General features: G+C 45.8%; 1 protein-coding gene across 1 annotated transcript in view; it reads left to right on the top strand.

The window, feature by feature from the left end:
• Nucleotides 1-15738, top strand: part of CECR2 (CECR2 histone acetyl-lysine reader) — a 117210-nt gene that overhangs the window by 84257 nt on the left and 17215 nt on the right. The window contains exons 3-7 of the mRNA XM_070371646.1: nucleotides 1594-1777; nucleotides 2609-2748; nucleotides 3433-3537; nucleotides 6201-6250; nucleotides 6880-7049. Of these exons, the coding sequence (XP_070227747.1) occupies nucleotides 1594-1777; nucleotides 2609-2748; nucleotides 3433-3537; nucleotides 6201-6250; nucleotides 6880-7049 (649 nt within the window). The remainder of the gene's footprint in view (nucleotides 1-1593; nucleotides 1778-2608; nucleotides 2749-3432; nucleotides 3538-6200; nucleotides 6251-6879; nucleotides 7050-15738) is intronic.

Raw genomic sequence — 15738 nt, 5'->3', positions numbered from 1 at the left:
GCGGAAAGCAAAACGAGCAGTTCTCTGCTGGGGTTCTGAGATGCTCACCCTGGAGTGTGGAGAGATAGTTATGTCTGTCTCTTGCAAGCTATTTTAAGGAGAGGGGAAGGGGAATTAGCATTTAGAACTTCTTTCAGACAAGAAGGAACATGGACATGGACCATGTGCTTCAGTCTTTTTGTTCTATTGAAAGGATTGGTGATAACCATCCAGAACAAGCGCCCTGCACTGGTGGCCTCAGTTTGTAAGAGCGGCAGGTGCTGCAGGCAGGGCTCCCTCGGGTCCCTGGGCTGAGAGCCCTGTTCCCAGGTGTCATGATGGATTTCGATGAGCTACCCACATTCACTCTATGCTAGTTTGAGGTATCAGTGGGACAGAAATGAAGTTCCTCTGTCTTTGAAAGAGCAAAATGTTTCATTTCTTAGTTGCCTAAGGCCCTTTGATTTTTTCTAAGAGTATTTCTTCTGACTTTTTCTACAGCTGTAACTACCATAGATTATAAAATAACATGGTAACTGCCTCTTTTAAAAATATTGACCTACATAATTCCTTTGGAGCTGTCGTTTAGTGAGAAAAATGTTTTTAAATCAAGCATTAGGTGAAATTGTATCCAGATTCTTTAATAGTTGAGATACAGCGTAACTATCTAACAATGAAACATCACTTTGTTACATACCGGGGCTTTCCTGATGGCTCAGTGGGGAAAGAACCCACCTGCAGTGCAGGAAACACAGGAGATGCAGGTTCAGTCCCTGAGTCAGGAAGATCCCTGGAGAAGGAAACTTGGCAACCGCTCCAGTATTTTTGCCTGGAGAATCCCATAGACAGAGGAGCCTGGCAGGCTATAGTCCATAGGGTTGCAAAGAGTCAGACATGGCTAAGCACGCGGGCATGCATAGCACACTGTTATATACAAGGCACATTTAGGTACTAGTCAGAAATTTAAGTTGTCATTGAACTGTTTTAAATGTTTCCTGCAGAAAAACCTCTCAAGTTTAGAAGATAGTATTTTGTATCATGCCTACAGGGTTACATGTAATAGCACATGAATGTGTTCTGTGTTCTTGCTTGTTCATGCTTGTGTTCTGGAGGAGGTTTTCTACCTTTGCATCAGAACATGAAACATGAATGGATTAAACCAGGCAGACCCTAGCCTTCTTTGCTGTTTGCCCTCTTAAGTCACGGACCTGACTTTGAACTAAATGCCCCCTGAGGTCTGTAGTCTGCCTATGTAAACTGAATGCCTCTTGAGCTCCATAGCGTCTGCCTGTAAGGTGACAGTCGACACGGCCTCTTTCGGTGTCTGCCGCTGCACACGTGCAGCCGCTGCCGCACAATGTGCTGTGTGTGGCTGAACGTGCAGAACAACCCCTTCTGTGAGAAGCTTTCTTAAATATTGGTAATCTTTGGGACTTGACACTGTCAGCTCCAAGGAGATGGTGCAGTAACAAGCATTTCCTCAAGGGCCTCGCAGGCCCTTCCAGGGGCTTTCAGTTCTACTGTTGAAGATGTATCAGCCCCAGTGCCCCCTGCCCCCACCCCCCAATACTCTGTGTGGTATTCACACACCTTTGTGTCTGGGCCACTGGCTAGGCCTCAGACCTTCCACAGCTACCTGGAGGACATCATCAACTACCGCTGGGAGCTGGAGGAGGGGAAGCCCAACCCTCTGCGGGAGGCCAGCTTCCAGGACCTGCCCCTGCGCACCCGAGTGGAGATTCTCCACCGCCTTTGTGACTACCGGCTGGACGCAGACGACGTCTTCGACCTCCTCAAGGTGCGTGACTGACAGGCATCCTCCCTGGAGCTGCGGTTCAGGGAAGCCGGCTCTGGGTTGTGCTGGCCGCTTTGGTGTGTTCCCCTTTCCATATCCTGGGTCCCTGCTGCCATGGGAACAGTCGTAGGCTCCTGTCCGCTCTGTCATCAGCCAGAATTAGGGTTACATTAGTCACTGAATGTTATTTCCTGAGATCTGAAATTTGACTTGGCATAATTAAGATTTATGACACCTCCCAAGGACTTGACCCCATTCCCACCACACGCTGCATGCACGCAGCAGAAGTGTGCTGGGCGGGGCTCTGGCCACCTCTCCCTCACCTGATCCTGCCCTCACTGGGAGGTCGGGGGTGCCTGTGGGCTTGGGTGGGAACTGTGGTGAGATCTGTAGCCCAGCTCAGCCCGGCCTTCACCAAGGCCTTGGTCTCAGTCACCAGGGGCGGCAGTGAGGTGATGCTGGTCAGTGGGGAGCGCTGGGCTGGGCCGGCTGGTGGCCCAGCATCGTGTGGGTTGAGGCTGCCACAGCACTGACTCTCCTGTGGGGCTTGTCTCTCCTCGTGTGGTTCCAAGCCAGATGTGTCACAAGTTCATCAGAATTCTTGTGGCTTTCTCTGTTTTTGGCAACACGGGGGCAGTGATGGGGAGGGTTTAAAATATTTCCACATCCTATTCTTGGAGCAGGAGCCTTATCCTGGTCCGATATGTCTGGACCCAGAATGAGAATTACCCCAGGTGTTTGGCCATTGTAATGTGAGGGATCTGTGAGAATATATTTCAAATCCTTGTTTCCGTTTTCTGTTGTTGCCCAAACCTCTTTCCCTGACCTGCGCAGGGCCTGGATGCAGACAGTCTCCGCGTGGAGCCGCTGGGCGAGGACAGCTCGGGGGCCCTCTACTGGTATTTTTACGGAACGCGAATGTACAAGGAGGACCCGGCACAAGGGGGGTCCCATGGAGAGCTCGCTCTGAGCAGGTACCTTCCTGGAGGTCGTGTTGCCGTCGCCACCGTCGTTAACGCCCAGTGCCTCCGAATTCCCCTGCACAGTTTAGCTTCTCTTGTGGAGGAGGGAGCGCATGTCGCAGCATGCCTGCGAGGAGGCGCGCCACACAGAAGCACAGAGGACTCGCTCTCCAGCCCTGCTCCCTGGGCTGATGCTGGGGCCAGTTTTTGGCAGCACCAGTGCGCCCTGGGCCTTCCCTGTGGCAGAGTGGGTTCTGGAGAACCCCATCCTACCTGGGGTCTTGGCAAGAAAGAGGCCTCGGGCAGCGTCCCCGAGCTGTGCTGCCATCTTCCCCGCACTTCAGGTTGCTGGGCCCTTTGCTGTTAGGGAAGCCTGAAAAGTGAAGGTCTCTTAGTCATGTCTCTGTGGCCCCATGGACTGTACAGTCCATGGAATTCTCCAGGCCAGGATACTGGAGTGGGTAGCCTTTCCCTTCCCAACCCAGGGATCAAACCCAGTCTCCCGCATTGCAGGTAGATTCTTTACCAGTCCAGATGTTCGTGTGGGAGACGTCCATTTCCTTGGTTCCACGTTTTATTAATAATAACGGAGGACGTGAGGTTGCCCTGTCCTGTCCCTGTAACTGCTGCCTTTGTCCTATTTAGTAACCTTGTGGCCAGACGACTGACATTTCTGCTTAATGTACTATTTCTTAGGGAAAGTGAAGGACAAAAAAATGTCTCAAGTGTTCCTGGGAAAACAGGTAAAAGAAGAGGAAGACCCCCAAAACGGAAAAAACTACAGGAGGAAACTTTCATGAGGTGAGAAAATCTTAGTGTGTGAAGGTCCCTAACCCAAACCCTTATGCTGGAAGGGCTCACTCCGTGCTTGCTCTCTGTGTCTCGGGGAGGACGTGGGTGTGCACTGGAGTCCTTGGGGTTCCCGGCCCCGGACCCTCTCAAGTTACCAGCTGTCTGGGAGCCCTCCCCCTGGGCAGTGGGGGCTCTGGCAGTGGAAGGCACCTGCTCACAGGAAGTGCCCTTCAGATCCCTTTGCCCCCGATTTCTACACAGGAGGTGGAGTGAGTTAATACTGTGAGTCTAGGAGTTCTTTCCTGGTAAGAAGACTTCAGTAGTTAACTGTGCTTTATTGTGTTTAGAACTCATTTTGTTAAGATGAGACCTTAAACATTTTTAAGTGTTTATTTGGTATTTAATTTTAGCAAAGAAAAAGATTGTTATATTTTGGGAAAATTTTAATTGTTTGGCCACAGTGTGCTTCATGCAGGCAGGATTTTAGTTTCCCAACCAGGGATCTCCTGCAGTGGAAGCTCAGAATCTTGAGCACTGGACCATTAGGGAAGTCCCAGGAAATTTTATTTTAGTATGTCGTTGTCTTTTGGGAATATCCACCATGTGAATCTCAATATAAGAGTTTTGAGGGTCTGACCTGTACTGTGTAAAAATACTTTGATACCTTTTACTTAAGGATCAGATATATAATTATTCACTTACGGAAGTTAAGTCACAGTCTTAAAAATTCTAATAACACAGGGCAAACTGCTTCCTTGTTCTCTGGTTTATTGTTCAGTTCACTTCAGTTGCTCAGTCGTGTCCGACTCTTTGCGACCCCATGAATCGCAGCATGCCAGGCCTCCCTGTCCATCACCAACTCCCGGAGTTCACTCAGACCTACGTCCATCGAGTCAGTGATGGCATCCAGCCATCTCATCCTCTGTCGTCCCCCTCTCCTCCTGCCCCCAATCCCTCCCAGCATCAGAGTCTTTTCCAGTGAGTCAACTCTTCGCATGAGGTGGCCAAAGTACTGGAGTTTCAGCTTTAGTATCATTCCTTATTGTTAGAACTGCTTAAATAAGAAGCTAAATGCCTGAAGTGGACCAGATTTCACTGTGTTGCTTATTAACTGCTAATAAATGTTTTTAGGGATCTGATTATGAATCAGTCAATCAGAATTTGGTTTTTTTGTTTTAACAATCAGTGTTCCACTTAACTTTTCTGAAATTTTGACCATAGAATGCAAGCTTTCCTCCCACCAGAATTTGTGAGAAATAGTCCTGTCATTGTGTTTTATACACAAGACATCAGTTTCTGGGTTTTGTTAGCAGCCTACACGTCCATGTAAATCCAGCAAGCTGTTCTGTACATTCATCTTTGGTTCCCTTGAGCCCCAGAATCAGAGAGCCACAGAGGAGTGTCCTCACCTCACAAGCCCAGTGCTCCTGTGCTGCCCTCTGCTGGTGACTTTATTCTGTAGCGTTCTGAATCCAGTGCTGTATTGAAGTATTTTTAAATTAAATAAAATTTTGTGAAATCTAAAAAGTAAAACTAGTGAATGTAACAAAGCAGATACAGAGAACAAACTGGGAATGAGCAGTGGGGAAACAGAAGGGGGAGGGGTGAGCTAGGGGACAGAGGTAGAAATGAGTATGTCACAGAGATGTGCCAGTGTTTTATAATAACTGTATATGGAGTGTAATCTTTAAAAATTGTGCTCACTGCGTTTGTTGTACACCTGAAACTATACCTCAGTTAAAAGTTGTTTTTTTTTTTAAAGAATGATGAAAAAGAAACACAGTAAGATATATGTAGAAGGGGGAAAATAAATGAAGAGAAAGTTCAGTCCCTAAAATAATTTTTAATGTTTTTTTTTTTTTTTTTAATAAATAAAGTTTAAAGTTCAGTTCCTCAGTCACACCAGCCACGCTTCAGCCTAGTGGGTGAGTGCGGCCTGTGGCTGCCTTCGTCGGCAGCAACGATGCGGGGCATTGCCATTCTTCCAGGAGGCTGTACAGGGCTAGAACATCCAGAGCATGCCCTTCATGGTCTAGGGAGACAGCACTATTGGTCACGTAATGCTGAGTGTGTTTGTATCTTATATCATTAACGGTCCCGTTTTCCAGGGAATTTCGTTGACTTTGCTGAGGTCAAGGTGGCATGCCTTGAGCGGGGGTGGGCAACCTCAGAACCTGTGTTGCTCACTTCAACCTGCTGTGGGGGTTAGTTCAACAGTCTTCTGCTCAGTGCAGCCCTCAGTCGGGTAGCAAGCCCTTTCCTTGGCCTTTCAGTGTCGACACTGAGCTCCTCCATTCCTGGGCAGTGGTGCCGTATTCCTGTGTGTTGTCCTCCCCCTCTCTGTGCCAACTTGCCCGCCTCCATGTTCCTGACCTTGCTCTGCTGACGTGTCAGAGACACACACACATTCTCTCCTGGTGTTAGTAGTAAGCCGCTGTGCCTTATACACACACACTCTCTCTTTTCTGATACTAATAGTAAGGCATTGTGCCTTATACGCACACACATTTTCTCTCTCCTAGTATTAATAGTAAGCCAATGTGCATTACATGCAAACACACATACAAACACTTCTGGTATTAATAGGAAGCCAGTGTTCCTTCCTTCTAGGGAAGCACAGAAAATTTTGGCCGTGTTTTTGTTTTAATGGTGACCCCTTTCCTTTGTTCTAGTGACAAGCAGGAAGAGAACTCCTCAGCATCTGAGTTGCAGACAAGAAACGGTAACGGCCTTCGTAGGGGTTGGAGGGCTTACGTCACCTTCCAGAGTCTGGTGCAGACTGCTGGGACCGTTGCAGTAGTCTTCCCACCAGCCTCCTTGCCCCTCACACATTGTCTCCCTGTGTCCATCTCTCCTTAAAATCCCTCGAGATCAGGACCAGGTCACTTCACTTGAGCTGCTTCCCAGGCCCAGTGTAATAGGCTCCTAACATTGGGATGAATGCAAAGCTTGTCAAGAGCCTTCTTTTAACGTGAAATACTTTACAACATAAGGATGTGTACTGTGTTCTTATGTAGACTTTTTATGCAATCTGTAATACAATACAAACATTTGAGGAGAAAAAGCAATTTACAGTATCTCAATGTAACAAGGAACACTCCTGAAGCTCAAAGACATTTATGTAGAAAAGCAGATGCATCGGAACATTTCTAGGTTATTAGAGTCTGAAGGTCACCATAGTTGTGTTTGTATTGCCTTCATAGCTCTTAGTTGTGAACAGGAGAGTAGCCAGAACATCTGAAGTATACATTATCAGCCTTAAAGGGTAACCCAGGGTGCCAGTGAACCTGAGGGCAGAGAGGAGAAGGAGATCCATGGGGCCTATTTCCTGACCATGACTTTCTCTTCTAGGGTCCCAGGGACCAGGGCAAGGCTCCTGGTGGCTCCTGTGCCAGACTGAGCAGGAGTGGAGACAGGTCACCGAGAGTTTCCGGGAGAGGACCTCTGTACGAGAGCGCCAGCTCTACAAACTGCTCAGCGAGGACTTCCTGCCTGAGATCTGCAGCATGATCGCCCAGAAGGTGCGCACACGGGCCCACGTAGTGTGAAGCTGCTCTGGGCAGGGTGCCTTCCTCAGAGACATGCTCGGCCCCTCGCTCTGCTGAGCAGGCCTGCTTTCCTCCGGGCCCCAAGAGTAGGACCTCGAGCCTCCATTTTGCTTACTGTGGGTCCTGGGGTTTAGCCCTCATGCTCCCCACCCTCATGGTTCCTGGACCCCAGGTGTGTCTCGGCAGAGCGCTCTTTGCATACCTCTCCTTGTGCATATGCTGCTGCTGCTTTCCCCCTTTTAGAAAACTCATCTGGTGGTCTCCCTCTCAGAGTTCAGACCTGTCTGAGGGTTGTCCTTCTTGCTCCCTCAGTTCCTCCTCTAACCTCCCGGCACTCCAGTCCTGGCCTCTTCCCGTGCATCCCGTCTGCTCTTGCCTGTTCCGAGGCTCTCAGAAGCCCTTCTGGAGTTGTTTCTGTGTGCTCTCCCTGGACTGTCTTAGCCTGAGGTTTCCCCCACAAGGTGTCTGCTCATCCTAAGTTTCATCTGGAGTTGTGGAGGCAGCTCCAGGTCATGAGCCACATCTTCCTTGTCACCGTAACCTCCAGGTGACTCTGTGGCGTGCCTGTTCTGTGGTCAATGCCTGATAACCATCCAGTTTCGATAAAATTGATGCTTCAGATTCTTAATGGTTGTTAACAGAAAACATAAGAATGCCAGTGCTGCCCTGAAACCTGGGGAGAAAGTGTTACGAGTTCCTGCTGCAGCACAGATACAGTGACAGTGATGCGCTGTGCGTTCGGTGATACGTGTAACTATTGAGCAGATCAGTGCTTTGGGGCGAATCGTAGAAGGTCTGACTTCAGGGCTTCAGGAATTGCGTTTTCATTGAGCGTCTCCTCATTGGTGTTCTTTGTCCTGGTAATGATGATTCCTCTTGGATCTTGTCGTCCACAGCCCACTGTGACCATTTTTGTCCAGGACTCGAGATATGGAGTCTAGTTTTCTTAGAGTAACTAAATAGAGATTGTATGATTAATGACAGCACCTTGAATCATCTGTAAGGCATGTTCCTAACCTGCTTAAACTCTTTTGTAATTTCTGCCTTTTTAACTGAAAAGACTTTAGATTAGGGAGTTAAGGGGAAAAATTTACAAGCATAAAACAAGTGGTTTTGATACAGAAAATATCAGGAGTTGATTCTTTGCGAGAGAGGAACTTAAATCTTAAGTGCAATTTTCAAGACATTAGAAACTAAAGGATCGAATAACAGATTTGATATTTTGAAAGTTGTCCAGTACTTTAAATATGCAAGCTTTAGTTAAATGGGGTGATTATGCACAAAAATCAGAATCGGCATTATGCAGCAAAGAAGCTTAGCAGACCAGTAATTAGGGGAGTTTTCACACAGGGATCCCATCAGAGGCTCCAGAACTATTCAGATTTATTCACTAAAACTTTAAGAAATGATAATTTCCAAATAGTTATAAAATGAAGAAAGAATTGGCTTGGCTACCATTGACATACAGGTATCTTAGAGCCCCATTCTGGATGAATTTAAATTCACTCCTTGCTCAGTGATGTAAATGCCAGTTCCATGAAGTGCACCAGCAAGATTGCAAGGAGTGGAGCCTGCTGGGAGCCCGCTCTGGAGCCCTCTGGTCTGTCTGTCAAGTAGTTTAGAGCAGTCAATGAGTTTAAACGGCTGTTTCCATTTGCTAAGAGGTCTGAGAGACCTGGACTGCACGGGAGGGGGGAAGCTGAGGGTGTTTAACTAGGAGAGTGTGGGGCAGGAGTGAGGGGCACCCTCCTCTACTCCAGACTTGCTCTGGTTTTCAGCCCCTTGACTCCTAGCACAGATGTTCCACTGGCTTTTGAGGCAGTGCGTGGTCAGAAAACACTTCTGCAGGCTGTGTCTGATGGCCTGTGCCAGTGTGGACCCCCCGGCCTTGTAGTCATTGATGTCACAGCCGGTTGTCTGTCTGGCTTGAGCCCTGAAGAGGGAAATGCTCCTTCATGAATTTCTGTGTTTACAGTGTATTTGGACTCATCCTCTTTTTTTCTTCAGCTCGTAAATACATTGGTGTTGGAGGTATACGAACAAGTCTCTTCGGTCCTGTGCAGGGTTCTCTTCTGCCTAACTGCCTGATCTCCCAGGTCTCCTCTTCCTTTGGGTCCCTGGCTTTGGAGTGGCCTCAGTCAGCTGTCCAGCCATAGTTCTCAACTGGTTTTCTGCCTCATTGGCCTGGATGGGCTCCTGCTGTCTGTTTACCTGTACAGTTTGAAAGCTCGTTCCCATCTCTGCTCACTGCCCTGGGCTGAGCCCTAAATGTCCTGTTTTACATCTCAGCTTGCACAGTAACCTGAATACAGACAGACAGGAAGGTTCTTCATTGGCTGCCAGCAAAAGCTTAGCTTTAAACACTCAAGGTTTTGGCTCTTCCTTGCAGTGTTGTTTGTTTATTCCGCTCTTCTTGATATTGAAGAGGTTCTTGATGTCTGTTACAGTACTGAGTATGTTGAAGAAAGCCTCTGGTGTGGCATGAGTTTTGTGCTTCTGTTTAAATAGGCGAAAAAATCTTTAGGTCTTTAAAGCCTTATTGGCAGGTTTTCTGGTCTCCCAGGAGTCCAGTCTTCTTGCCCCAGAAAGTCTTGATTATGACTCCGGGGGAAATACCAGCAAAGGGTCACTGTGCTGACCTCTGAAACTCTGTTCCAGTGCTTTTTTTTTGTCAGGAGGCTCTGGGCACACCTGTGGCCAGGGAGTTCGGGTCCTCCTTGTGCTGCTGGAGTTGATGGGGTGGGGGTGGGGTGGGTGGATGGGGAGTTCTGGGCTGAGCTTCAGCCAGATTCTGTTTGTATTGTTGAGGATTTCTAAGCGCTGTTTCATACCCCCTTTGGAAGAAAAAATGTTGCAGTGCAAATAGTGAAGATATTTTTTTAACTGCTATTAACATATATATATGTATATTTTTTTATTAACTTTACTGGTTCTTTAAACCATTGAAGTTTGAACAATTAAACTGTTGACAGTTTAAAAGACTGCCTGCCGCAAGTAACTTCAGGTCATCAGTCTTGTCCCTTCCATGGGGTAGCACACTGCCTAGAAAGTTGCATGGAAATTTAAAACACTCTTGGTGCATTTCATACATGTTTTTTCCTAAATGTGTATGATGCAATTTATATAAAATGAAACTGTTTGAGAATTCACATCAAATGGGAACTACTGAATTTATAAAACATTAATTATAGTGAAAGAGAATAGGCATAGGAAGTGTGAGGCAAAGTGGTGTCTCACTGAGCAGAAGTGTTTGCAGCCAGCAACCTGAGGTGGGGGAGCCTGGAGAAGGCAGGTTGGGGGACAGGCAGGGATTAAAATGGACAGAAGGGTCCCCGTGAGCAGGGGTGGTCAGGAGCATGTTACACAGGTAGGTCCTGGACCTTGCTTCTTGTTCTCAGCCTTTGTGGGCACTCTGCTCTGAGTTTTGTTGTTGTTGAGCTCTTGGAATTGCAGACATTTTTTTTTTTGTTTGAGGTGTAATTGGTGTGTAACGTTAGTTTTGAGTGTACAACATAATGATTTGATAATTGCATACCTTGCAAAACGATCACCAGGAGGTCTAGTTAATATCTGTCACCTCACATGGAGTTTTTTCTTGTGATGAGTAACTTTAAAAATCTACTCTCTGTTTACATACAACACAGTATTATTGACTGTGGTCACCATGTTGCGCATCTCATCACTTTTCCCTTCTCCAGGGGATCTTCCCAACCCAGGGATTGAACCCATGTCTCCCTCATTGCAGGCAGATTCTTTACCAGTTGAGCCACAAGAATACTGGAGCGGGTAGCCTATCCCTTCTCCAGGGGATCTTTCCGACCCAGGAATTGAACCGGGGTTTCCTACATTATAGGTGGATTCTGAGCTATCAGGGAAGCCCATCTCATCCCCAGGAGTTATTTATTTTATAAATGGATGTCTGTACTGCTGACTGCCTTCACTCATTTTGCCCACCCCTGTCTGTCATCTGTATCTTGAGTTCAGTGTTTTTAGACTCTACATGTAGGTGAGTTGATACAGTATTTGCTTTTCTCTGACTTAATCTCACTTAGCATAATGCCCTCATGTCATCCATGTAGTCACGCGTGGCAGCATTTTCCTGTTTGTGACTGAGTAATATACCCTTGTACATACGCCGCCTCTTCTCCGTTCCTCCATCCACCGATGGACATTAGGTTACGTCTGAGTTTTGGCTCTTGTGCTTCAGTGACCCTGGGAGTTGTGTTCCTGTTCAGGCTGTGCTTTTACTTTCTTTGGAAAGATAGGCAGGAATAGAAATGCTGGGTCATGTGATCAAATTCTGTTTTTTATTTTTCAAGGAACCTCTGTGCTCTTTTTCCATAGTGTCTGTACTAGTTTACATTCCCACCAACAGTGCACAAGAATTCCCTTTTTGCCATGTCCTTGTCAGCACTTGCCATCTCTTGTCATTTTGTTGATACCCATCATGGCCATTCTAACAGGTGTGAGGTTTTGATTTGCATTTCTCTGATGATTAATGATGTTGAGCCTCTTTTCATGTGTCTGCTAACCATCTGTGTGTCTTTCTTGGAAAAATGTCTGTTCAGATCCTTGGCTCATTTTTTAATAGAATTATTTGTATGCGATTGAGCTTACAAGTTTGCTTTTTCACGATACTCTAATATCAGGTGACTAAATTATTATTTTTATTAATTTATTTTAATTGGAGGCTAATTACTTTACAATATTGTGGTGTTTTTTGCCATACATTGACATAAATCAGCCACAGGTGTACATGTGTCCCCCTGTCCCAAACCCCCTTCTCACCCCCTCCCCATCCCATCCCTCTGGGTCATCCCGGTGCACCGGCTTTGAGTGCCCTGTTTCATGCATCGAACTTGGACTGGTCATCTATTTCACATATGGTGATATACGTGTTTCAATGCTATTCTCTCAAATCATCCCAGTAAGTTATTACTTCTTACGTGCTTAGTATAAATATTAATGTATTTTAAAAACAACTAACTAGACAAACCACCTCATGTGAAGAGTTGACTCATTGGAAAAGACCCTGATGCTGGGAGGGATTAGGGGCAGGAGAAAGGGGACGACGGAGGATGAGATGGCTGGATGGCATCCCGACTCGATGGACGTGAGTCTGAGTGAACTCCGGGAGTTGGTGATGGACAGGGAGGCCTGGCGTGCTGTGGTTCATGGGGTCACCAAGAGTCGGACACGATGAGCGGCTGACCTGGACTGGACAAAACGTGTATACTTCCATGTGTGTAAAGTGTCCAGAATAAATAGATCCACAGAAAGAGAGTCACTTGACGGTCGCCAGGGGCTGGAGCGCGAGGGTGCGGCGTGGCTGGGATGGAGGTCAGGGCTTTGTCTCTGGTGTTGAGGGTGCTCTGTGGTCAACCAGATGGTGGTTGCCAGGCGCTGTGAGTATGCTGAGCACCCCTCAGCTGTGCACTGACAGTTGTTCATTTTGTGTGAATTTCACCTCAGTGTCTTTATGTGTGTTTCTAAATGATGCATAATCTCTGATTTTGCAGCAGTCCTTGGCATTTATGATTTTCTTAAGTTTTAAATTTTTTGCTTTAATATATAAAAGATAGTTAATAGGAACCTAGTGTATAGCACAGGGAACTCTATTCAGTGGTTTGTAATGACCTGTATAGGAATGGAGTCTAGACTGAAGTGTGGATATGTGTATATGTATAACTGACTGAAGTCAAAAGGAGGAAGCATCAGGGGATGAGATGGTGGAATAGTGTCATCACCTAAATGGACATGAATTTTAGCAAACTTCAGGAGATGGCGGAGGACAGAGGAGCTTGGAGGGCTACAGTCCATAGGGTCCCAAAGAGTCGGACATGACTTAGCTACCAAATGACAACAGTAACTAATTCACTTTGCTGTACAGCAGAAACTAAGGCAACGTTGTAAATCAGCTATACTTGTACAAAAAATTAAAAAATTCCTGTTTCCATTTTAGCAAAATGTCTTAATCTATTTAAAGTCAATTTTAATGCCTCACTGTAAAATCTATACATGATAGCAACCTCTTGGTACTTTTAACATTTGAATTTTAGAATTTACTCCCACTACTATGTGATCTCTATTAAAAAAGTTAATAAAAATTAGATCATTGTAGAACATGTAATACTGGATGATTTCCCCAGCTTATTTGGGAAGGGGTTGTTCTGTGTCCTAAATAATTTCTACACTCTTGTAGAAAACGAGAGACTGAGTGTAAAAAGTGCAGGAGGCACAGTAGCAAGGTTCCCTGTGTACAGCTTCCTGTGTTTGCTTCAGGCCTTTTCTCTGTGCGTTTATTGGAAACCTGGGATCATACTGCCTGTCGTCTTGTGACCCGGTTTTCATTTAATGTCATGAGCCTTTTCATATTTCATTAAATATTCCTCAGAAAAACAATTTTAATGACTATATAGTAGTTATGTAATTTACCTATTTTAAACCTATAGGATATTCACAGTTTTTCGATGTTTTAAATACTGTTGACTGTAACGTACTCAGAAACACTTGCCCGGCTGTCTGACTGTGAGATGAAGTCCCACGGTGTCGCTGCTCTGCCCAGGGCTCCTAACACGTGTCTCACTTGTCCTTTGGAAGACCTGTGGCCCCAGCACTGTGAGCCATCTGTGCTACCACGTCTTTGCAGACATGCCACTTTTTTCATCTTTTACAGTGCTGTGAGTGCATATTCTATTTTGTTTTTTCTTAGGATCATGGATGTGTTTTATTTACCTTCTGTGAATTTTGTACTCATGTTGCATTTTTTTGGTGGTCACAGAGTCAGACAAGACTTAGCAACTGAACAGCAACAGCTGTTAATTGCTTTAGATATCTTTCCTTATTAAGAATAATACCCTGTTGTACGTGTTGGAAAAAATTATATAGTCTTAGGATGTGCATGATGATCTATTTTCGCCTTTTCTTCTCCTTGCACTGACTTTGGGCGGGAGGCATCTGTCTTGTTTGTTTACCAGGTTACTGTTGTCGCTGAGATGCTTGTCGTCTGTAACATGTCTTTGTGCAGGGGAGGACACGTTCATGCTGTCCTCACTGTGTGGTTAGCACTTGCTTTTCTCTGCCTTTTCAGTGGGTCTGATGTATAGAAAATGCAGCACTTTTTTTGAAGGAAGTAATTCCGCCTGCCAGGCGTGTGTTCACCTGTCCCCTGCCTGTCCGCCACCCCATCCATGGATCCTTGTTGAGCTGAGCAGAGGAGAGGTTTGGTCTGCTTTGCTTTGTTAATAGCATCGCCACACGACCTCTCAGCAAGGGACAGATGTTGCCACAGTGGGTGTGATTAGAGACCTGTGGTGGGATGAAGGGGCAGAGGGTGCGAAGGTGCTTCCCTGTCAGTGGGTGGCTTGTCCATGAGATTCCTGCAGCAGCCCCATTTCTGAAAGCGCATCTGGCTCATTCAAACCCAGTGTGGACCGCCCATTCTGGTTATAGGATCTAGAAGTCAAGTAACTTTGTTTAATTCTATTTGGGCGACTAACTACAGTATCATGTGTACAGTAAAAGTAGTTAAGTTTTAAAAAATTCTCATCTCTCCTCTTTTACTCTGAAAGATTTTTACCTTATTTGTTAGCCAGCTCTTTTAAAGTCAGGCTCAGAATTTGAACAGTTAAAAATGACTTTCAGAAGGTCTGTTATCTAGGGAAGAGCACTTTCTATTTCTGAGTCAAATGATAATTGAAACTCGTTTTAAGGACCATTAAAAAGTAAAAAACTTCAATCAGATTGGTTTCTGTGTTTAATGATGATTTTGTATGTATGGCATACATATGTATGTCCTTCCCTGGTGGCTCAGACAGTAAAGAGTCTGCCTGCAGTGCAGGAGACCTGGGTTTGATCTCTGGGTCAGGAAGACACCCTGGAGCAGGTCATGGCAATCCATTCTAGTATTCTTGCCTGGAAAATCCCATGGACAGAGGAGCCTGGTGGGCTACAGTCCATGAGGTCGCAAGGAGTCGGACATGACTGAGTGACTAACACTTTGCATTTGGATGGCAGTCTGCCATCATCTTTCTCTCTCCACGTCAAGACCACTTGTGTAATTTCTACAGAATAAAGATATTTATGTAGAAAATTCTTAGGTATTCTTTCTACTGAAAAGAAAAACATTCCTGACTTAGTTTCACCTGACTTGGAATAATTGATGTTTCTTGCTAGTGTAATGTGCGTTTTCCCTTTGCAGACACCCGATTCCTCTTTCTGTATCTGTGCATCTTATAGGCATTCTCTGTTATTACAGGTAACAATTATTACCTCTTCAATAATAATTTTAAAAAAGAAAAAGTCGTGGCTTACGCATCAGCACAGAAGTCCAGGGAAGAAATTGAACATAATGATTTCAGCCCTAGCTTGAGTTTTGTGGGCTACAGATGGTTCAGAACTAGCGCTGTTGGAAACACCCAGAGTAAGACTTGAGGAACAACTGGTGGTGGTGGTCCTGGTTTGTCTTTTCGTTCCTTGAATTTCTTAGGCAGGTGCATTTCTGTGCTGTCACTTCATCTCTTTTCTATTCCTTAAGGCAAAATGGTGGCCCTTCCCACCGAACCCTCTTTTTAAATTGCTTGATTAGTAAAGTACAGAAGTTCGGCGTTTCTGAGGCGTGCAGATGACTGAAGTTGTCTGTGCTGTCTCCCCCTTTCTTCCT

This window comes from Bos mutus, chromosome 5, assembly GCF_027580195.1.
Source record: "Bos mutus isolate GX-2022 chromosome 5, NWIPB_WYAK_1.1, whole genome shotgun sequence".
Classification (NCBI taxonomy): Eukaryota; Metazoa; Chordata; class Mammalia; order Artiodactyla; family Bovidae; genus Bos; species Bos mutus.
Note: the sequence above shows the minus strand (reverse complement) of the source record. Positions and strands in the feature narration are given on the sequence as shown.